The sequence below is a fragment of the Acanthochromis polyacanthus genome, chromosome 1 (assembly GCF_021347895.1).
Source record: "Acanthochromis polyacanthus isolate Apoly-LR-REF ecotype Palm Island chromosome 1, KAUST_Apoly_ChrSc, whole genome shotgun sequence".
NCBI classification, from domain to species: Eukaryota; Metazoa; Chordata; class Actinopteri; family Pomacentridae; genus Acanthochromis; species Acanthochromis polyacanthus.
Window position 1 is genome coordinate 54146959 of NC_067113.1, and position 23165 is coordinate 54170123.

At 41.8% G+C, this 23165-nt stretch overlaps 1 protein-coding gene across 1 annotated transcript; it reads left to right on the forward strand.

Moving 5' to 3' along the window:
* The first annotated feature begins 13668 nt into the window (after positions 1 to 13668).
* btg1 (B-cell translocation gene 1, anti-proliferative) lies at positions 13669 to 22123 on the forward strand. Its single transcript, XM_022190143.2, has 2 exons — positions 13669 to 14115; positions 17689 to 22123. The coding sequence occupies exons 1-2, from the start codon at positions 13971 to 13973 to the stop codon at positions 18090 to 18092; spliced, it is 549 nt and encodes a 182-aa protein (XP_022045835.1). The 5' UTR covers positions 13669 to 13970; the 3' UTR covers positions 18093 to 22123.
* Positions 22124 to 23165: the final 1042 nt, after the last annotated feature.

Consider the following 23165-nt stretch of genomic DNA (forward strand, 5'->3'; position numbering starts at 1 on the left):
TAGAATTATGTTCAAGATAGCATTTATTCATATTAGGACCTCATGTGTAGAAATAAATGTGTCCTATTAGTATTACAATTCCATTTCTGTCTGCTCTTTATGATGTTTTCTCCTGTCTTGTCCCAGTTGCATGTTGAATAGTAAGAGTGGCTCCCATCTCACCAGAATCTCTCAGGAATCCCCCAACCCACAGGACTGAAGTAAACATGTCCTCCTCTGGTGTGTGAAGAGTGATTTAATGATTAAATCTTGAGGACTGACAGACAACAGAGGCACTCCCATGTAGAGGCAGTCGATGCTGTCTGTCTTTTCCTGACAGGTTTCGAAGCTTTGACAAACCCCCGTGGACTTGGATTTCTGTGCATGAACGCTGCATCCTCCACACCACTTTGGCTCAGAATGCTTACATTGCTGGAGCAAGTGCAGGTTTAGAGTTCCATTTAAATCTTAATGTCAAGTCCGGTGTACAGTGCCTCCCTGTGATAATGCCTCCACATGCTGACACCTGTGCTTTCGCTTCCTTGATCCGAGTTAATGTTTGCCTGTCTCAGCTAGCTGGCAAAGGCAAGGGGGTGATACCACAATCAATAACTGGTATTTTATTCACATGCTATTATTTAGAGTGCTCTTAACCTGACAGGCAGCCACAGGCTTACCTGGCTTGATGAGGTCAATGGTCAATGATAAGTTAAGGCCTGTCTTGAAAACGTGAGTGCCGGCCACAGGCCTTCGTCATGGTGCACCATTGTTAGCTAAGCAATGCATGGAACTGTCTGTAGTCCAAGCAAACATGCCCTCAGGTCATCAGAAGCTCCACCTGGTGTCATCTCCTTTGTCTTCTGCTTGACTGACTCATGTATTTTGAAATGATTAACTAATTGATTAACTGATAATCATTATCCTCCCTACTTGAGAGACATCGAACCTTTGAGCTAAAACACTGTTGCTTGAATACTTGCCAGTAAATCTCATTTTTATTGACTAATTGGAGGTATAACTCATTGTTATATAAATTATATTGGAAATCATGATAAAGGACATTTACAGTGTGACTAATTTACAAGTGTATTTACTTCCCTATTGTCTTTTGGACTAAATTGACCTTCATGACGGCAACGCAGATAGTGCCGCTACTCGTGGAAAATCCAACAAACCTGTGACTCACAGTTAGCTTAACTTCTTGTATTTTCACAGATCAGAAGGAGAGAGTTGTTCACTGTGGGCTTTAACCGGTCTACATTTATTGCCGTGCGCTGTGAAACTATAGCTTGTGTCATGAATAGCGGCTCACAGTGAAATGACAGCTTGCTTGAGCCCAGACTGGATTTGATCTCCAGCTGTCTGAGGCTGTTTAAAGCATGAGTCATGTTGAAGGCTTTAGGTAGCACTGTCACTGACTCTCGCTTGCTCTCTCTCTGTCTCATTTTCTGCCTTGACAGAAGGTGGATACAGGGTGACAGTATTTCCCTCAAGTTGAGACACAGTATGCCGACAGCAGCCGATGATAAAAACCTATGTGAGCGGCCGTGTGTTTCTGTTTATCTGCCTAAATGATAAGGTTATCGTGTACTTTCTGTTGGTCTTTGAAGTCTGTGCTATGATTAATATGATTATATCACAGGCAGATAGGCTTTCTGAGTACACAAGCCAGTGAAAAATGAACATGGGGGCTCTGAATAAAGTTTTGTTCTTCTACACACCTTTGAGATTTTGTGATTATGAGATACTTGTAAATAAAAAAAAAGTAAAGTTCCTGAGAAAATGGTGAGTCTGGACTGTTTCTGGAAGGAATTTGCTGGTCATTTTCTGAAATGTGCTTTTTGTTGTCCTGCCAAGAGTAAGATAGGAAGTTTGTCCTGTAAATATGAGCCAGCAGCTAGTTAGCTTAGCATAAAGTCATAAGACCATGGCTCTGTTTGATGGTGGCAAAATACATCTACCAGCATTTCTGAAGCTCACTAATCATACTCACACGATTCTCAAGAGGAACATGAACAAGCATGTTTCCAAACATGCCAAACTATTCAGTTAACTTGCATAAATGTTACTGGAAAACATTTTTCTGCATCCTTCACACAGATTAAAAGATATTTAGTCAGGCACAATAAGCAGCAGGATAAAACGTGGCTCAAAAACTTCCTCTATAAGTGTCTATTTCAGCAAAACTAAAAATAACTGTATCCATTCAGCCAATCAGATTTAAATGCTCCCTTCTGGCATAATGTAATATTGTATTCATCTAGACTGAGCTGCAGCACGCAGGATGCCACAATCTAGTTCCCAACACAGCATAGTAATATTCAGCATGTGTCAAGACTCTGCCCCAGATAAAGTGAGAGGAACATGTATGTAATATTCATTGAAATGTTACATATTTATATCCCACACCAACGTGCTGCAGTCAGACTCTGTGCTGTGTGGCCTGCTGGAGCTGTCTGTGTGGCTGTGAGTGTAATGACTCAACCGTGGGGCACTGAAACTTGGCCATTCCACCAGGGAAACTAAGTCAGTCATTGCACGAGACCAGCAACGTGCCACATGGAATATGCCACATACACACAGAATGCTCAGCGTGTGCCCTCACTGCATAAATTCACACACAACATACAATATTTAGTGGAAGATAGCAGCTTTAAATGGGGCTACATGTGTTTTAAAGCCTGACATAATTGGGTAGAAGTAACAGACTCTGGTGCTAATAAACAGTAACTGCCCCATGTTGCCTGTGGAAAAATTTAGACGTCCAAACAACCTTCAAGGAACGCTCCACCAGTGTGTGCTTGCTCAGGATTGTTCATTGGATGTGGGGTTGGAGGCCAGTGGTGTGAGTCTAGCGCCTTTTTTTTTTTTACCCCCTTCGTTACACAACTATTTGTGGTAGTTTTCATGAGTACAAACACAAACACTATGAACCACCAACACCAATAACCAAACCACAGTTCTTGTCTTTTGTTTTCTAGGTTTGGTCCATCAGTAGCTGTAACATTTTCACTGAAAATCCCAAATGTCACACTTCACAGCATAAGAAAAATGTGTAAAAATAGGGTGAAAATCTGCAATAATCAAAAATGTAAAAGATGCCAGGTTATCACTGTAAATAATAAACTGTTCTCAATTGATCTTACCTGGTGAAATAAAGAATAAAATTTTTTTTAAAAATGAAAAAAGCGGCAAATATCTGTGAAATAATATTTTTAGTTAGTTTGAATACAGTGTAACTATGTACCTTTACAGTCACACCTTGTAAAGAACAGCTTTCTGTTTGAGGACATTATTTGCAGTTTTTGTCTGCTTTTAAAATATGCACATATATACATTTATTGTAAAATGTAGTTGAAGTTTCTGTAATTATTAAAAAAAGAAAAATAATCTGTGATCTGTTAGATATTATCTGTAATTTCAGCAAACAGGTAAAATCTGTAAATTAACAGTTAAAATATTTAGACTATTTTTAAAAAAAACTGACATATATATATATATATATATATATATATATATATATATATATATATCAAATAACAGCAAATATCTATAAATAGGGATATTTTTAGCTGATTTAAATACAAAAATAGTGTAAAATAGAATTAAGTGTTTGTTAGTTTTTATCTTTTGACATTCAATGTGTAAATTAATATTTTTTCAGCCATTTTCCTGGATGTTATCTGTATTTTAACAAAACAGAGAAAACCCGTATAATTACAACAAATTGTTTTTAAAAATACATCGAAAAACATTCATTTTTTACAGTGCAAATGATGCTAAAGGAACATTCACATTGAATATCTGGGAACTATAGATTTTAAATCAAGCTACTGAGTTAATGTTGAAGTATTTGACGTGATTTTCTTTAACAATAACATTTTCACCATCGTGTCAGCTTTCAAAGGATATTTTCAGATGCTTACAAACTTTTTCCAAGACACACTTTAAGCCAACAAGAGGTGAATATTTAATTCTCCAGACATATTTTCTGTTGTCTACTCCTTTAAGGACTCCATGTTCAGTGTCTCGATCTAGTTTTGTTGGTACAAGCCCTTCATTATTATGCAATCGCTTAGCCTGAAGACCCTTTTAAGGTGCTTCAGGTCATTAGTAGGTGTGTTATATGCAACTAAGCAGGTGTACCTTACATCACAGTGTCACTGTTTGGAACCCAGACAAGTTGAAAGTGGCAACTCAGGACTGTGCAGTCACTGATGTAACACACATACCACATACTGCGGTTTATACATCATACATATTTTAAGGTTGAAGAGTTCTTTGGAGATTGAAAAATGCAAAGGTATCACTTAAGTAATGCATTTCATCGACATATGAAGGTGTTGAAGGGACTGGTCTGTAATCACCTGTCAAAACTGGACTTGACTGGTTTTGGCAGGCCCCTCACAATCTCAAATGTCACTCCTAAAAATACACACAGCGTACACACACAGACACACACACACACACACACACATATACAGCTATATGGGTTTTATATTGTTTAGCTCAAGGGGAGAAGTATGCATGAGTCCTCACTTCTCTCTCTCTGACTTGAGATTACTGAGGAACTGAGTCAGTGGGCATGCAGAGCTTCATGTATGAGTGGAAAGAGAATAATTTAAACACAGCTACAAACGAGTTTAATCCTCCCAAGTCAAATCTGTGCATTTTATCTCGCCAAGTACAGAGCATGAATAACTCAGGACATTCAGAATAATGTGAGGACTGATACATTGGGGGAAAAAAAAAAAGGATACTGTGGAGTGAGCGCTGAATAGCAGCCCATCCATCTGGTTTTAAGCCCCGAATGAATTGAGTAAACACAGTGAAATTCAAGTCAAATCAGGAGTAGGAAAAAAAAAGAAGTGTTACAGGAAAGCAGCTGAAGAGGAGGAAAAGCTTCCCGATGTGTTTGGTGTGGATGTCGCTTAATTTTTTGTGAGGGAGTCAAGGCCAAGAAAGAGCCCACAGAACAACAGTGCAGCGGTGAGAGGGGCTGGGACTGCTTCCTGCTTGAATTAACATCAGCAGAGCAGGAGGAGGAAGGAGGGAGAGAGAGAGAGAGAGAGAGTGGGAGAGAGAGCATCATGGAAAGTTTGTGGCTTTTTCAGATGAGTCTCTTCCTGGTGACCGAGGATCAAAGTGGGAAGGGCGTAGAGAGTTTCTCTGACTTGTTTTGCTGCAAGGTGATTACTCCGTCTGAGGCACACCCATACACTCACGATGACATCACTCCTGTTTGGCACCAACATTTGCATTTAGTAGAGCCATTTTATGCTCTCACGGCAACAATCCATAAGCTGTGTCAGTGGTTTTTTTTTACGTTTACTTGTTGATAAAGCACACAACTAAACAGCTGCTCTTTCCTCCCTCCCAAACAAACAAGAACACGTTGTTCTAGTGTGGATCTAAGAATGTTAATATGTTACTTCAGGGGTGAGTTATGTCCTGCACGTTGGAAGGAATGTTCAGGAACTTTACTGAAAGTCACAAAAACACGACAGAAAGTCAAATACTCCTTCTGAGCTAATTTTCAAGAACACAAATCAAGGGAAATCACCATTTGGCCACCTTTAGCTACTAATCATTGCAAGTGGAGTCATAAGGTCCTCATTCAATAAAGCAGCTCAAACTATAACAAGCGTCTCATATTGTCTACAAATTTAATGAAAGTCTCACACGTCCTTACACTATCTTTCAACTTTTCCACTCGAAATCCTTCAAAGATGATTCACCTCACCATAATTGTGCAACCACTACCACTGGTTTTAGCCCTGTTCTAAACAGGCTGCTTCACTGTCTAAAGCTCTGAAAACCCCAGACTACTGCTGTCCCCGCCTTCTTCAGGAAGAAGACTCTCCCTGCATCTGTGGTTGTTCCAACATGACTCTTAAGTGACTGCTAGTTAACATTTTGTCTCAACAGGCTGTTTTTTCAGTCACCATTTCATACTTGTTCTGTTGTCCGAAGGCAGAAATAGAAAAATACATAAACAGCTTTAATGGGTATTCAGTTGTGTTAAAATACAGTATATGTGAGCACAGAGGGCATGAGTGAAGCAAACAGATGTTAACAGTGAGTTTCACGGACACACAACAGGCAACATGAAAACACAGTAACACATATAGTCCTTGTTTTCTGGTTTCAAACTGACCTTAAAATATCATTCTTTGATGAAAGTACCTTGACTTTACGGTTTCCAAAGAGCTCTGATCTGTGGACAAACAAAGCTAATGGCAACGTTAGTCACATTAGCAGCACATCATGCTAATGCTGAGGATTTTCCTTTTGTTATCAAAAATAAAAGTAACACACTGGAGTTCCTCAGATGCTGGGAGTGTATGAAGACCCATGTGTTCACTCTTGCAGCCACCAGCAGAACATTTTGTGTGCTTTGCTCATGGCTAAGATATTTTAGGGTTAGCAGAAGCAGCTGCAGAAAGTAAATAAACCTGGCAGACGCTGAGGCAGCTGTTCATTCTGAAAGGCTCACCTGGACGCAATGGACCGTGAGGATGCAGGACAAAATGTAGTTTGAGCTAGATGGCTATTGGTTGGTTAGTTGTGAAGTAGCACCTGGGCCAAATTCTTATAGGTTTGTAAAGCTGGGAGGCTAACTAGTTGAAGGAAGGCTTGAGGAATGGCAGAAGTAAACACTTTCGTATCTTAGCAGCTTTGACTTTGCACCTTCAAGTTCATAACAACACCAAAACACAATAAAAATAGATTGTCGCCAGATGGGACCTTTAAAGCCACCACAAGTTACTGGTCATTATGTTGTAGCAACAAAACCTCTGGGTGTTAAAGGTTTCAATAATATGCAATAATAAATGCATTTTATTACTTAGAATTTCAATATTTTATTGGTAGGAAGGCTTTATTGAAATGACAGTCCTCTTTTAAGTGCCAAAATCAAAACTGTCCTACTTGCTTTGTAAAGTGGCCTCTTTCCAGTTTATGTAATCATGATAATGGATCCCTAATGACACATTAATCTGTGGCAGCATTATAATGTTGTAGGGTGTTGAGGTGGCGCTACTTTTAAGCAGTTAGTATAATGCTGGGTGATGTAATCTGTAAACACCTACTGTATGTGTAAAATCATAATGTGCACGATATAGCAACTCCATGTCACTGGTTCCTCTCAAATATAGCATTCTATAAAACACAGTGTAAAACTAGTTTGAGAGTGAACAATATGTAAATAGTAAAGTGGGATTAATAAAATAAATCATGCACCTTACAACTTTAAGCGGTACTGGTGTGTAACGGATGATTCAGGCACAATGCGGGTTCAGGTTTTAGTACAAATACTCTAAGTGGGTCACATCATGAGACATCCCATTTTATGGTACAAAGGGGCACACTTCGCTGACACTGAAATGGCACTGAAATGATAAGCTGGATCCTGCCCAAAGAGACAGATACTTATCTGCGAATGTTAAGGGAATGTTGTTCAGATCAGGGACGATGTTTTGGCTTGTGTCCTGATGAACACATGGTTTAACTTTTCTTTGACCCGCATGTTTTGGTGTCTTTGCTGGTCTCTGCGTGTCCCTTAGTACCCTGACATCCAAGCACGTACGTAAACACTGTGGGTGTGTGTTTTTGCCACCACGGAAGAAGAACATGTTTGGGAAACTCACTCCAGCGAGCAGCCAAGATCTCTCTCTTCATTCCCGACCTGACATTCTTTCCTGCACTGTAGTTCACGTGCGGTTTCAAGATAAAAGCCTCCATTCATTACTCTAACTCAGGGCCCGACGTAACGACAGGATACCCCACCCTTGTCTGGCAACAACCGGGGCCATATTTTACCCAGCGCTGGTGGCCTGCACATTCAAAACAACCAGTTTCTGTGTTTCTCTTTCAGGTGCTCTGTGTCCACAAGATTTCTTGTGCTTCAAAAAGAGCAGGAAGGTTCAGGGGGTTTCCAGGTTTAATTACCCTTCACTAGCTTGCTCTGTTATGGCATATAGTTTCTTTCTCTTTCTCTTTCATGCTGTTTGACTTTTATCTCTCCTGCTGAGCTGCCAAAATTCAACCACACACCCCCACACTCAGTCAGTAATGAGGCCCGTGCACAGATGTGTGTGTGGGACAGATGTGGAAGATCATGCCGGCTAGTAAATCTCCTGCGTGCCCCAGAGCTACTGTTGGAGATACTAAGACTCTCTGGAACGTTCCCCCAGCTTCTAGTCCTGTCTGGTATTTGTGAGCCGTCTCCATACACTTGTGCCAACTTGTGTCATCTGTACAGTTAAAGTGATACGCTGCACAAAAGCTGTCAAATATTCAACCCATATGGACCTTTAAGTCAACTGTGATAAAGGTTGTCATGCTGGTTATAGATGAATTCAGTTGTGACCAGTTGTCATGATGGAATAAATAACATCAAAACCCGCATGAAACTTCTTCTGTTTGTGACTGCAAGGCATAGCCAAGGTGGCAGATTAAGCAGTAGAGGTGAATTTTTTACACTTGTTTTCAGTCGAGGTAACTTAATGTTGCCCATTTTAGACACGTGGCAGCTGAGCATGTTGATTTCCCATCTGAATTAATGTCTTGGGCATCGTTCCAGAAAAGTTGCAGTTCAATCAGAATCAGAAATGTTTTTTTTTAGCCAAGTAGGTTTTCACATACAAGAAATTTGACTGGTGTTTTAGAGCGTAACAATGAACAGTATCAATCCATTCAAGTGTTGTCAATTGTAGGTATTAAGTCAATCAATCAATCAGTCAAAGTTTATTTGTATATCCCTTTACAGCAGCCCGAAGGGTGACCAAAGTGCTTCACAGTAAAAAAAAAAAACAAGAAAATAACTTAAAAACAGTACAGTAACTTAAAACAAGACAATCACACTCACACCTACGGGCAAATTTAGAATAATCAGTGAACCTCAGCACAGTCCAAATTAAGTGTAACAAGATAAATAAAAACCAGTCTTATAAGTATATTCAAATCTTCAAAGCAGTCATTTTAGAATGCGTCATTCTTGACACAGCACACGTCCGAACTGCATACAGTTGCATAAAATGTCATTTATTGTGCTGTCTCACCTTGTGCATATTTTAAATGTGGTGTACATAATTTTGCTTTCCATTGCTGTGAGGAACATTATCAAATAAAAGTAACCTGTGTTCACATTTTATCATACTAATCAAATCAGCGATGTTACAAATCGCATGTCTGAACAGGGCTTAAGCAACAAATGCAATGAGTAGCATCAGGTTTTTTCTTCCAAAGTGAGCAAGTGGCAGTGTTTCGCAAAATTTTGACCTTGTGTTCTCTGGCATTGCTGAGTGAAAACAAAATTAGAAACTGCAATTACCGTTGCAACATTTTGGCTAAAATATTAATGTGGCACACGGAGCAGAGAGGTGAAAAATGTTCGAGTGTGGCTGAAGAGTGTTTATGGATCCTCTGATGCCTTTTCCCTTCAACAGTGAGACACCTGCATATTAAAATAAAGCTATTTTTAAAAGTGCTGGTGAAAACATAGCATCTTAAAAGGAGCCTCTCTTCTGGCTCGACTCAACGAGAGACTTCTTGTTGAGTCAAGTCAGGTCATCATTGCACAATTTAAAGAACAGATGTGGACACAAAATGCATTCCGACAAAGAAGTAAGATTACTAATTTCTTGAGCAATGATGGCCAGTTTAGTGGCTTAATTACTAATCTTTGGTCTGAATACATGCTGACCGGCTTTTGGAATTTAACCTATATCTCTTCAGATTAGTAATGCTTTATATGGATTACAGAAAACTTAAAAAAATAAATGTCTCCACTGCCTTGTGATCGTGAGAGTAATGTGAAAATAGTGTAACGGATATAACTTGAGGAAAATTAAATTCTCAACTGTACTAAACCATAGCTTTTGCAGCTTGAAGAAAGTGGGCTTTGTATTTATTTAAATCCAACAAACATAAATGTCCAGGTCTTCTGCAGCACACCGAAACTCTCCACTATTTCATTAAATAGCAGGACGGTGTGTGGGCGAAACTATGACTACGTATGAGTGTTTGTGGTAGGGAGGTGGGGGTTTCCACGTGTATGAACTTGTATGTGATTCGAGGATTTCCCTGTGACATTTAGTTAACGTGGTCAGCAAATGAAGGAACTGATAGAAGTTTTTTGTGGCAGTGGTTATAAAGTGGTCTGAAAAGGGGGTTAGACATTTGAATGGAAATGTCAGGACTCTTCCACAGAACCCGAGAGAATCTTATTCTGGAGAAATGCTGGTTCAGAAAAACAAAGGTTAAATTTCAACGTGAGGTTTTGGATCATTGTATGTTACATGGCTTAGCTTAAGCTGACATCTGTTTGTACTTAACACATAGAGACCACTGTTTGATTGTCATTTTATTTTAATTTAAACACATTTATATCAGAAAACCAGTGACGAGGTATCAGCTATGTGACAGGAGGTCAACACTGGAGGGTTTTCAGTGTTTTTCAATCACTGATGCACTGATTGTTCCTCTGTGTGTTTGGTGCACACATGTTTGTGTTCCGCCTTTAGGTCAATTGTTGAATCCCTCAGTGTGGTCCCGGCCTGTTTGATTGCGTCGTGATTGGAAAGCTCAGCAGGTCATCATGACCGCAACAAGCACACAACAGCCTGTACTTTTCCACTGATTTTAATGAACACGTAGGGACTGGCCTCTGAATAGCAGCCTGGCAACGTGTTTTGCCTCCTCGGCATTTCACGGGGTCACACAAGATGTTCTTTTTTAGTTGCTCGAGACTCTTCTTCCTGTTTCCTCGTGTGAACAAACACCTCGAGGCCTCCTTCAGCCGCGGACGTACGCGACGTCAGAAAGTGAGAGCGAGAAAGGCTCAGGCAGTTGATGTACTCAAGTGTGTTACTGTAAACAATCCTGCTCTCTCTTCCTGTCTCTGTCTCACACACACACACATATGCACACACCTGTTTATAGGCCTGCCTACCATCATGTTCTGACCTGAAAGAGAGCAGCAGCAATAAAATCATTACTTTGGACAGAGCATATGGTAAACAATGTAATAAACCCTGGGTCCCAAATGCAGTCAACCAACACCAGTTTTTTCAGAAATGTAGACAAATAGGGTAGAAATTATTCTCAAATGGTGAACTACTTGTAAATAAACTACTGTGTTTTAGGTTTAATAGATCCTGTTGTGCTACATGTTGCAATATTTGAGTCAAAGCGTTGTTTAGCTTGTCATGTTAGCCTCAGTACATTCTGATTGAGGATGCTGGTTGGAGATGCATTTTCAAATGCAAATTTCAAAACTTTTAAAATGAATAGTGTTTGATGAAATGTCCAAAAAATGAATTTGGATTTTCATATAAACTCTAAGGATGAATAACTCTACTGCTTCAGCTAATAAAGTGTAATATGAAAGCGGAAATCAAGGATGTCTCACTACAAGATTAGTTCATGTTTAGGACAGACATACACCCCCTGTCAAATGTTTTAGGACAGGTTCTAATTTATTTGAGGAACAAATTGTCCTAAAACTTTTGACAGGGGGGTGTAGCTCTCACACTACTTGAGAAGTCTCATTAATTTCGTTTTTTAAATTGTGTTTTCTTGCATTGGATGCTGCAAAGATGCTGGATGAGCTGAGTGTGTTTGTGTTTTGGTGTATTTTTGGAGTGTGGGGGATGCATTTATTAGAGCGGAGAGCTGAGATGAGAGCAGGAGGAGAGATGGGGGCTTGACATGAAACAAAGACTCACAGCTGTTTGGTTTGATAAACTCCTCGAGGCCACCAGGGCAACCTGTTGAAACACATTTCCTTGTGGAGAATGGAAGAGAGGAAGACCGCAGAAACCAAGACAAGAAAGCTGGTATGAAATCAAGACGGATCCACTGAAAGTAATCAAGTGTTATTTAAACTTTTACACAAACAACTGCTTTATTGATCTCGCTATTACATTTTTTTAATCAAGCTGAGGCAAGTTTATCTTTTCAATTTTGACTTTTACATTTTCTTTTATGTCTTGTAAATTACATGATACCACAATTAGGAAAATATAAACAAAAGAAAAAGAAAAACAGATAGAAACCCACGAAAAAAAATCATATAATGTCCAGTCCAAGCATGTGCATATGGCTTTTTCTATTTCTGGGGACTGTTTGTCTGAATGAAGCTGTGAGAAACACTCATGTAAAAGTGACCTATGTGTGAACTTTAACAGTCTGATAAAGCCAACACTGCTACGTGTCTGAAAAGACTGTAAGTGACAAATGTAATGAGCGGTATCAGTCTTCTCTCTGCCAGTAAGTAAATCACAGTACTTTCCAAAAGCTTGGACTTCTGTTTTAAGGTTACGCACATAACATGGAGAGATTAAGAATAGAAGCTTCAATTACTGGCGCAACATTTTGGTTGAAATGTTCGTGTTAGCAGAATGTGAAACAATGTCAGCGGAGACAGTTTTTATGCATATCTTGATACTTTTTCTCCTCTGTGAAGTCATTTTGTAGCTGTTGCTTAGCATATCTATGCAAAACTTATTGTTTTAGTACTTCCTTCCTTTAGAAAAAACAGTCTTCTTAAAGAAAATGTGACTGCTCAACTTCTGTACCATCTTGTAGTTTTATCACTCAAATCATAGATAGATAGATAGATAGATAGATGGATGACAAATTTGCACTTTGACAACCTGATGATTCAACAAGCTGAATAAAAAAATGCAGCAGAAATAGTTTTTACAGATTTTTTTTGACACATTTTATCCTCGGTGAAGCAAGTTTTGCAAATTTTGCGTCACATTTTCATACGGAACTGTTTATAAAAAGTGAATTTATGAATGAAAGCTCAGCTTCCTTGTCATCTTGAAAAACATATATATATTCTGGATCCAAGGGAAGTTAGAGTTGGGGCAATTCTTGCATATTCTTGTACATTCTTCCTCTTGTGATTATTAATTTGCACTTTGAAAACCTGATGACCCAAGTGGCGGAATGAATAAAGTGTGTGTTTATTGTATTTTTCTATAGATTGCAAAATAAATATAACATGCACAACTAGCTGTATTTCCCCTTATCCCTTAGATTACATTTTAACACAACACAACAGATGTGTACTAGTGTAGCTTTGGTTCAGAATAAAATAGAAATGCTTCATTGATCCCCCAAGGTGAAATTCTGTTGCAACAGTAGCAAGCAGAAAGAGAAAAGTGAGCACCACAATAGAAAATAAATAAGAAAAATATACTGTAAGCTAAAGGCACAATAAAGTGTAAAATATACTCTGATTAAAAAGTACTAAAGTGTGAAAATAAACAGTTTAGCCTGGTACTAGTTGTGATCATAGAATCCAGCCTCTCCAAATGAGATAACTAAACATTCTCTTTGTTATTGTTGCTTGTTTTGTTTGCTTTTTTGTTACTGTTGTTTGTTTTGTTTGCTTTTGTTTCCTCCTCCTTTCTCTCTCTCTCTCTCTCTCTCTCTCTCTCTCTCTCTCTCTCTCTCTGTGTCGCTCTCGCGCAGGCCGTATTTCCCACAGCTCTGAACGCAGCACGGCCTCATGCCGCGTCCCTCTGTTTATTTTCAGAGCGTTGACGTGAACGCTGCACTCCTCCTATATGTGGCCCGTCAGCCGCTGCGGGGCCGCGGATTGGTGAGCTGCAGTTGCTGTAGCAGCTTGTGTCGTCGCTGTGGGGAGGGGAGGGGGACGTATAAAAGCACCGTCCCCTTCTTTCCACCTCCACTCTGGAGGAGGAAAGTGTGCAGTGAGGATTGGCTGGCGTTTCATCACGGGACCCCCCAACCCCCTGTATTTACCAACAACAGGCGTCTGTTACCCAACACTGTACCGTCCTGGCACACGGACTCTCTCTGTCAGAAACTTCCCTCTACCTCGACTAATAAATGCCAAGAGAAACAACACAAGCGCCAACAGATAAGGATCGCCGCTCAGAGTCGGAGACGAACACGTAGAGGAAAAAAAGAAATAAGAAAAAGCGCACGGATCGTCGCCGCTGCCTTTCTCAATGCATACCCTTTGTGCCCGAGGAACGATGAAACCAGAGATCAACGCCGCCGTCGGATTTCTGTCGAGATTTCTGAGGGTAAAAGGACACGTAAACGATCGACAGGTCCAAACATTCAGCCAAAGCTTACAGGACATTTTGGCAGGTAAGGAAACCAGAAATCTACGCATGAAAACACCACCCAGAACACCCCGTAATACACACTACGATTTCACACTTTAACTCTAGGCTTTCTTTCATCACTAAGTGCTCGAATTTGCCTTCCAATAGATGTGAGAACGATTCTGAAGAAGCCTTTCTTTGTTCTCCTAAGTATCACTATCAGCGCGCACCACAATTTGCGCACGTCGGAGAGGAGGAAGAACGTCAAAGTGGAACGCAGGGGACGATCCGAGGCAGTTTAGTGGAGGATTGAGCTGATTTATTTATTTTTTATTATGGCACGATTCGAAGTGAGAAATAGAATTTAGCTGAAGTTGAATGTGTCGCTGTGTTTGCATGACGGGGTGGGGGTGGGGGCGCGCGGAGAGAGACGCTTGGCTCAAACAAGGAAGTGCGCCTCGGTCGATAAAGCTCTCAGAGAGAATGGAGCAAAACAGCCCCCAGTGAGATGGTAGAGGCTGCTCAATTACGTAATGCTTAGGACGAAATAGGTTAATAATGGAATCTGGTCGGTGTCAGCGCAAAGTTTAGTAGGTTTCTGGCACTATAAATATTACAGAAATGATTTTTTTTCTCTTACACAACGCCTCTAATTGGAGCATCACATTTTTCCATGTTTGTGTGTTTCATTGAGAAGTTTACAGCCTTGACACCATTTTGTATTTATTTTGGCACCATATGCTAAAGGATAAATGTATAGTTTGCCACATTTTCCATTCCTATAATGATCTATAACCATGTATTTACAATGAATGGATGGAAAAAAATCGCCATTTTTCATTCAGTCTCCCTGCAAATTCCGCCTATAGTATCCCTCAGGTTTACATCAGGGCTTAGTTTGAGGCAGTTTTGTACAGAACACTGCAGCTCAGGGATTGTGTCTCATTTCCTGCTCTAAACACATTCCAGTCTCTGGGCTCTAAAGCTGCCATACATCTGTCTCCTTCCATCTACGTGCAAACAGCAGATGACCTACATTTCCATAAGGGCCTCAGTGGCACATAAACAGGTCTCATTGAGCTGCGTGTAGAGAACAAAGGACCTTTTTGTGACATAAAATTCACTGCGGATATTACAGGATCTATGTGAAGAGGAGAAAATTACCCCCCAAAAAAAGCACAGTACCACCTTAATTCACCATTTGGCACCACAGATTGTTGCCGTTTACCGTAGGAGTTTGATCATTTGTCAAGCAAACAGTGTAAGATGTAAACAATGTTGTGTTGTTTTGAGCTTATGGTGGTGGGCGAACGGAATTATGGGTTTACTGAAAATGGCCTGGAGCGCCCGATTGGACGGTGATGTTTGTAAACAGGCAAAAGTTGGGAGTCTGTTGTGAGGCCTGTGTGGGGGAGGGGACATGTTATGGTGGGCGCCTATAGGAGGACATTAAAGACGGAGCGTAATGAGGGAGGAAATGGAGGGGAAATCCACTGAAACATCCCAGCCTGTACTTAGCAAGCATAAACATGAATTATATCAGAATGATGGAAATTAGAAGCTGGAATCTGCCTCGTGTAATAATAAAAAAGAAAAAACAGGCATAAACATCACTGATGAGCATATAATCTGTTTGAAAGACAAATAAATTGGTTCCACAAGGTCCCATTTTCAGGCAGAAACAAGAGAGAGTGTGCGGTAGTACCCAGTGGGGCTCGCTGCTACTAAACTAGGCCAGCCGGAGCTCTTTTGTGCTTGGAATCATCACAATTACTCACTATTGTGTCTGCATGCTGAAAAGCTGAGTGCCCAGCTCCTCTTGTTTGTGCTGAGCAAAGGGAAGTGCGAGGAGGGAATATTAGGCCCAATGGCCAGATTGCAAGCGTGGTAGTTGCGTAATTGTAGTTAGCAGAGTTTCGCTTCTTCTATTTATCAACGTGATTTGATGCTCGCCCCTGGAAGATAGAAATAAAAGGCATTCAACGCAGGAAACGGGCCACGGCACAGTCACGTAATGTGTTTTTCAGTGCTCGAGGTCAGCTCCGATGAATAAACAACCCTCTTTGCTTAAACTCTTTAGATTAAGCGCACACTCGTCTGCTTACTTTTCCGTCCTCCCTCCTCCTCCCATGTGCCCTGGTTTTTAAGAATAGGCCCTGCTGAGCTGATCATTTCCCAGCTGCTCCGGGGTTTGTAGGTAGCCGCCTTTGTGGCTCGGTCTCGAGGCTGAAAGCTCATCCAGCCCCCCTTGTGCTCTTTCACGAGTGCCAGCCCCTCCATTAGCTCAGCAGCATACAACCCGTCTGTGATAAGGCAAACGGGGGGGGGGGGGGATGTTATTATCCTGTGGATGCATACAGGTGGCCTCCGGGCCCCGGTCTGAATGCTGGCCTACTTCCCTTAGCCCGTTTTTCATTGGCCACAATGAAGTTACCGTAAATGGGAATTCAATATGGATGAGCCTTGTCAGAGTAAATAGGGGGGAGTAGGTGTGTTCCTTAAAGTGGGGAGGTCAGTAAATGAAAAGCTTAGAACAAAAGGAGGTCTGAAACTGTATTCAGATATCCTCGAAAGAGATAGGAAGCCTTTTTACATGCTAAAGAAAGTGGACTTGGAATGAAAGAATGTCCAAATCCAATGACAGTTTGTTTTACTCATCATTTTATTCAGTAAAATGAAAAACACAGAGAGTGGCGTCACTGTGATTCACTAGTTTCACTGCTCTGCTAAAACTTCCATAAAGACGAGGAAGAAAAATAAGATCTTGTCCCTTTAAGAGGAGGAGCTGTGCGTCCCAGATGGCAGCTAGGACACTTTTGGTGTGTTTTGTTCAGCCAGTCATGGGAGACTTTGTGACACTGACGAAGGCCAGGGGAGGGATTGTGCAATTCAATGGCAGTCTTTTTGTCACGTAGGCCCAGGGAGCCGCTGGCTGCCTGTTAATGACTGCTTATCAGCCCTCTAACAGGTGGTGGTGTTTTTCTTTCCTCTCCTTTGATACAAGCACACAATAACTCCCTGTACTTATATGAACACAAGTACATTTAGTAATTATAAGTTAAATATGACATTTGTACAACATCCACAGAAACATCCTGGTACTACACGAGGGAGAAATGTACTTAGTCATTTTGCTGAGTTGGAAAAAGTTATACTTGATGGTTTTGCATTATATGATAAAAATCATAATTTATGTTTACCACATGGAGACAAGTCTACAGTATAGGCAGTAATGTTTTGGGATTTATCAAGATCTTTAAATGTTAAAGGATTAAACACTTATATTAAATGAATGTTTATCCCACAAGTCTGTTTTTATGATGTTTCCATTTGTGCTTTAACTCTTTTTACAGCCACAACATGTTTAATAAATCACGTGGCCTTATCTACCACAAAGTACAATCTGTCTGCTTTCAGTTCAACCTTTGTCCAGCTCCAGTTAACCACAGATCACACCTGCACAGCCACAACTGGCTTCTGCAGTTACATGCATTACAGGGCCTTTATGTTTAGTCACTGCTTATGACATCACTTTGTCCACATTACGTGTTAGTGCAAACAACTCACTCCAAAGCTAATCTTCCTCCCTGTTTTCTTTCTCTTTGTGTCCCTGCAGAGCAATATAAGCACCACTGGTTCCCAGACAGGCCCTGCAAGGGTTCAGGTTACCGTTGCATCCGCATCAACCACAAGATGGACCCACTGGTGGGGCAGGCAGGCCAGCGCATCGGCCTGACCATCCAGCAACTCTACCTGCTGCTGCCCAGTGAGCTCACGCTCTGGGTGGACCCCTTCGAGGTGTCCTACCGCATTGGCGAGGACGGCTCCATCTGTGTCCTGTATGAGTCGCAGCCCGGCCCTGTAGGAATGCAGGCGACAGCTGCCGCCAGCTCCCCCTCAGGAAACAGCGGCTCAGTGAGCCCCATGGTGGACAGTCACATCAGCTGCAAGGAGGAACTGATGGTGCTGGGCAGAACCAGTCCCTCCAAAGCCTACAATATGATGACTGTGTCCAGCTAAAGTGGCACGCTGTCACACCGGCCTACTTTTGTTCAGGGTCACGCCGTGGCTGGTCAGATCATTTGACCAGACCAGGGTGAGCCTTTTTAAAGCTAAGAATATGAAATGAAATAGTGAAAGAAGAAAAAAAGCAAAAGGAAAAAAAAACAGAGGATGTGGCCTATCGTCCAGGTGATGGAAACCTTGTAGGTTTGATATTTTTTACCCCTTCTCTCCCCGTTATCATCTGTTCTGTTGTGTCATTGGATCAGCCGAGCACTCCGTTTTTTCAGGAGAGGCTTTGTGGAAATGGAACTGTTGGGGCAGCTAAACCAACCAACCAACCAGGAACCCCCATGGAGACCCCCATCCACCCCCCGACCCATCTGCCCCCCAGCCGAAAAGAACATGGTGATCAGCTCCACCTCTGAAGGGGCTATCAGCATTGACTTTGCACTTTTCTTACTTGTGGTTACTATGGGTACATGTTCAACACACCACTGCAAAAAAAAACCAAACACCAGAGTCTAAATTGTAAGGAATATTTTCCAGGAATTACCCCTTGAATTTGAAAATGCAAAGCTTTTGCGTTTTTTTTTCTTTTGTGTCCTGTGAGGGGAGGAAGTTGAGGTTCAGACTGGGCCCGTTGCAATCCAAGCTCAAAGTAAAGAAACGCCCAATGAGAGCATCTCTATTTTCTATAAAAACCCTTTTTGGACCACAGGGAATACATTTTCTTTATCTTGTAGCTACTGAGAAAAAGGCTCGTGGTCTTAACTTCTCTTCCTCCCCCCTTCTGCTATCAACACCGAGCTTCAGAAACCCTTCATCTCAACGGCCTGTATGTAAGTGCAAGTGGAATGTGTTGTGACACCTGTTACCTATGGATACCAGTGTGTCCCGTCGCAGTCACCCTCCCATCACTCATGTTTGTGTAGCTTATCTGGGGGAGGGCAAAGGAGGACCCGTCTCCTCCTCCCCCCTTCCCCTAGTTAATGAATGTTGTTGAAATTCACAATCAAGTTCCTGTGTTAATTTTTGCCCCCTTTTCCCCATCATCCGTCATCTCCTACATTACCAAAACTCAAAGTGTAGCAAAAAGGGGGGCCCCTGTTTCCCCAAATTCTTGGTCATGTGGCCCAGCTAGAATTGAGATTGAATGCACTTTGACGTGAGATTGTGTGGGATGTGCACTTTTTTAACGAAAAATCGCCTTCATTCCATCCATTCGAATGTCATCTTTTCGCACCGTTTTTACTGCCCTTTGTTCATACTGTAGCTCCCACGTCGTAGACTCGGCTCTGTTGAACTGGGAGTGTGCAAGTCTGGATTTCAAAAATGCCATTTTTAACACTGTACTTGTGAACATTTCAGAGCTCTTGTTTGTTACTTTGTAGGTGGAGAGTATTCTGGGTGGTATGTTAGAAACATTCTGTCATCCATTCATATGGCACTGTTGACTCTGGCACGATGCAGAGCTGAGCTGCCCCCCCCCCCCCCCCCCCCCCCCTCTCCCCCAGACACACACAGATGGTGATTTGTGTTGCTGATTTAAAAAAAAAAAAAAGAAGAAAAAAGTTTGTCTGAAAGGTCTGGACTAAGTGTTGACTGTGTGAGACTTTGGCCAAAGGGAGGTCTGGAGCGCCGACTGTTCAGAGATGAATTTAAACTTGAATTGAAAACACCAGGCCCTAGTCAGCCTTCTATTTTCAGTTACTATTTCTAAGCTCTTATAAACCAGAGACACTTTTGTGTGAGTCAGAGGTGCACTGCCTTACGGAGACCTCATGAATTATGAGCCATTTGTGATGTTAATCTAATATCAGGCTTATGAAAGCCAGCCCCGGTGCATTGTGCTGCCTGGAACCTCATTTGGAGGCGTCCCTCCCCGCCCCTTTATTTTCCAGCCTGGCAGCTTCAAACCACCACCCCACCCCTGCCGCATCCCTCCTGGTGTAGGGGTTTAGAGTGCCTCAAGTGCCACATATCACCCCTCAGCTCAGACCTCCTGTTCAGCCAAAAGCAAGCCAGCATGCTGCTAGCTGACCCCCTGTGGATGCAGGTAGACTTAATGTGACACATATCATCCTCCATCACCGTGGGGAGCTGGGTAAGGAAGGCAGGGATGAGGAGCTGGTGTGAGAGAGGGGGGGCCCAGGGCCGGACTCTTTGTGTCCAGGGCAGCTAAAATCCCTCCAGGCCCCCCCTCTGGACTTGTTCAACAACCCCCACCCTGACCAGAAGCCCTCGACCCTCCCTCAGCAGTGATGGATAACCAGCACACGCACTTGGCGTGCTCGAGCTGCACTTGGGGGGCTAGTGAGAGACAAAAAACATGGATCAAAGATGAAGAATTGAGGGTACTAGGCCGTAGTTTTCTGTTTTCATCTCACTGGATCACGCTGCACTTGATTACTGAGTTTGAGTAGCAACTTTGTTTACATGCATATGAAAGGGTGTGATGGCTGTGTGACGTACCCCGACTTCACTCCTGGTTCTGGGGCTGAGTGGTTAACAGCACGATGGAACAGATGCTGGAACGGCTACGGGTGTTGCTCAGGCCTTAGCCGCTGGCCAAATCTGTCACGGCAGGCTGGTTCGCCGCTCATCACCAGACCTCTGGGTGTTTAAGCTCCCCTAAGCCTGAGAGGATCATGGGTAATATAGCTATAGCCTTTGACGCACTGCAACCCCCTAACCCCCCCTTGCCCTGCTCTCTGCTGATACTCCCTTCAGCAATCTGTGAAAAGCAGTGATTCCATGTTGGCCAGATGGAGAGGAGCCTGCTGGGATGGGAGCCCAGAGCTTTGGTTTCCATGGTGGACACCAGTTTTAAAATCATGCTGCTCCGTTATAGCTCTTTAATGTCAAGATGTTTTGAGATTTGGTCTATATTTCGGACGCGAGATGATCGTCTCGTCTCACTTTTTCCTCTCGATGTGTTTAATGGTCACACTGGTAGATTTTCTCATGTTTCCACTCATCCCCATTCTCTCCTCTTCATCCTCTTTCTAAGAGGATTTTTAGTCTGGTGATCTAACCCACTTTTTTTTTTTTTTTTTTTTTTAGCAGACCTTGTTTTTAGAGTAAAAAAAAAAATCCAACCCAAATCCCCTTTGACACCTTCTCAACTGTACTACCACCACCCAAAATGGTTTTAGCTCCTCAGTAATATTGATTATTTAAATGGCATCCATTCAGCTTGTGCGCACATAGATTAAAGAATCGTCGTCAGAGTGCTTTGAGTAGTCGGAGGTTTAAAAAAAAGCACATAAATGCACTAAATGTCAAGTTGAAGTTGTGTGACATTTTTTTGAGACGCGAGGAGTCTCTCCCTGGAATGTATTGCCAAACTCAGGCCTCGGACATTCAATAAATACTCTTATGGAAAAGTTGTGCATGTTAAGACATGAAACAGGAAGGGAACAGCAGTTTTGTTGTTGTTGTTGTTGTCAATATTGTCATCGATTAGTTGAATTATTGCCACTTTCACATTTGAGGTGTTTTACATATTGTAGAATGTATTGTAACTGTACAACAAATGGTAGAGTACACAACATTACACATGGGAAGTGCCAATAATTGCTATCCTGAGGTGTTTTTAGATGTATTCCTTTTTTTTGTATTTCATCTTTTAACATGGATAACGCTTTTCGTAAGTGAAGCCATTTGTGATGGGAGTGTTGGCAAGGACCAAAGTTGTTTTGGTAAAAAATATTAGTTTCCATGATCTGTAAGTGTAGACGTATCCTTTGTTTTTTTTTTCCTTTTCTTTTCAGTTTTTTTTCCCTTTTTTTCTATTTACATACAAAAAAACAGAAAATAGACAAAAAAAATCTGAGCTTACCCAAGAAGAAAAGCTGTATCTTGTGATCTCATGTCAGTACATCTTTATCGTGTTCAGTTTCTTTTCCTTGGGTATGTTGTGATGAACTGCTGTAAATTTGTACAGTTCATGTAAATTGATTGTGCGGAAGTTGTACAGATTTCTATATTTTGGAAGAAAAGTTTTTTTTTCTCTGTAATAAAAGATTTCCTATCTTGGCATCATATTCCCTGTGAGCTGTGTCATTATTCAGTATATTATGTAGAATCTAAAGCACAGCTAGATGCTTGTATTGGCATATTCAGACTTACTTGAGGAGGATCTCGAACATTAGGAGCTACACAAAGCTAAACACCGATGTCGTGGCCTTATTGGGGCCCAGATTGGAATTTGACCTACAACAGTTTTAGGACTGAGTGGGTCATCTGCACAAAGACGGACCGGAGAGGAGATCAAGTCAACAATTCTTGTCCCTCTCTTGGGACAGTAACCTGCACTTTGTGTATAAGAGATTTTAGGTCCTTCATTGTCTAAGCACATTGAATGCTCACTCTTGCTTGCTGGTGAATTTGTGCAAAATGGTGGTAACGGTGCCATAACTTGAAACTGTTGTGGAACACGCTGAAACCGAGAAAATCTGCTCCCCTTGACGTTGCAGCTCTTCACTTGGAGAGCAACTGTGGAACATTTCATAAGCTCCCTCTGCTGCTTTTCCCTTAAAAGGTCCGCTGCCTGCCCCTGATCAGCAAATCCAATCACCTCACGTCGAAACTGCTCACGCTATTTTCGAGAACAAAACTCATCATTTCCATCCAAATCGGAGCTGCCAGCGCTTCCACCTCTTAAATGATGGGATGCGACAGATGGTACTGTTAACTAGGATTCTCGGGGGGGAAAAAGAAAAGCGCAAGCTCTGCCAGGGCACCGATATTCATGATACAACTGCAACCCGAAAACAGCTGACTCGGCAAAACCCGGAGTTTGGATTGAGACTGCGATCCTGTAGCTGCACTCTGAATCCCCCAGGTTGCTTAGCAGCAGGCGGAAAAAGAAAAACATGCGGCTCGTTTTGACGTGCAGACAAAAGAAGGGAACGAGAAGAGCTGGTTTAGCCGGAGCTTGAGGGAAGGTGACTGGACTTGTGTGTTGAGCTTTACCTCTCCAAACACCAGCTTCCAGTGTGAGGCCTCAACAGCTGCAGAGTGGGAAGTGGAATTATAAATCCTGCCAACAAGAAGCACAATGAGAGATTTCAGTCACACTTAGGC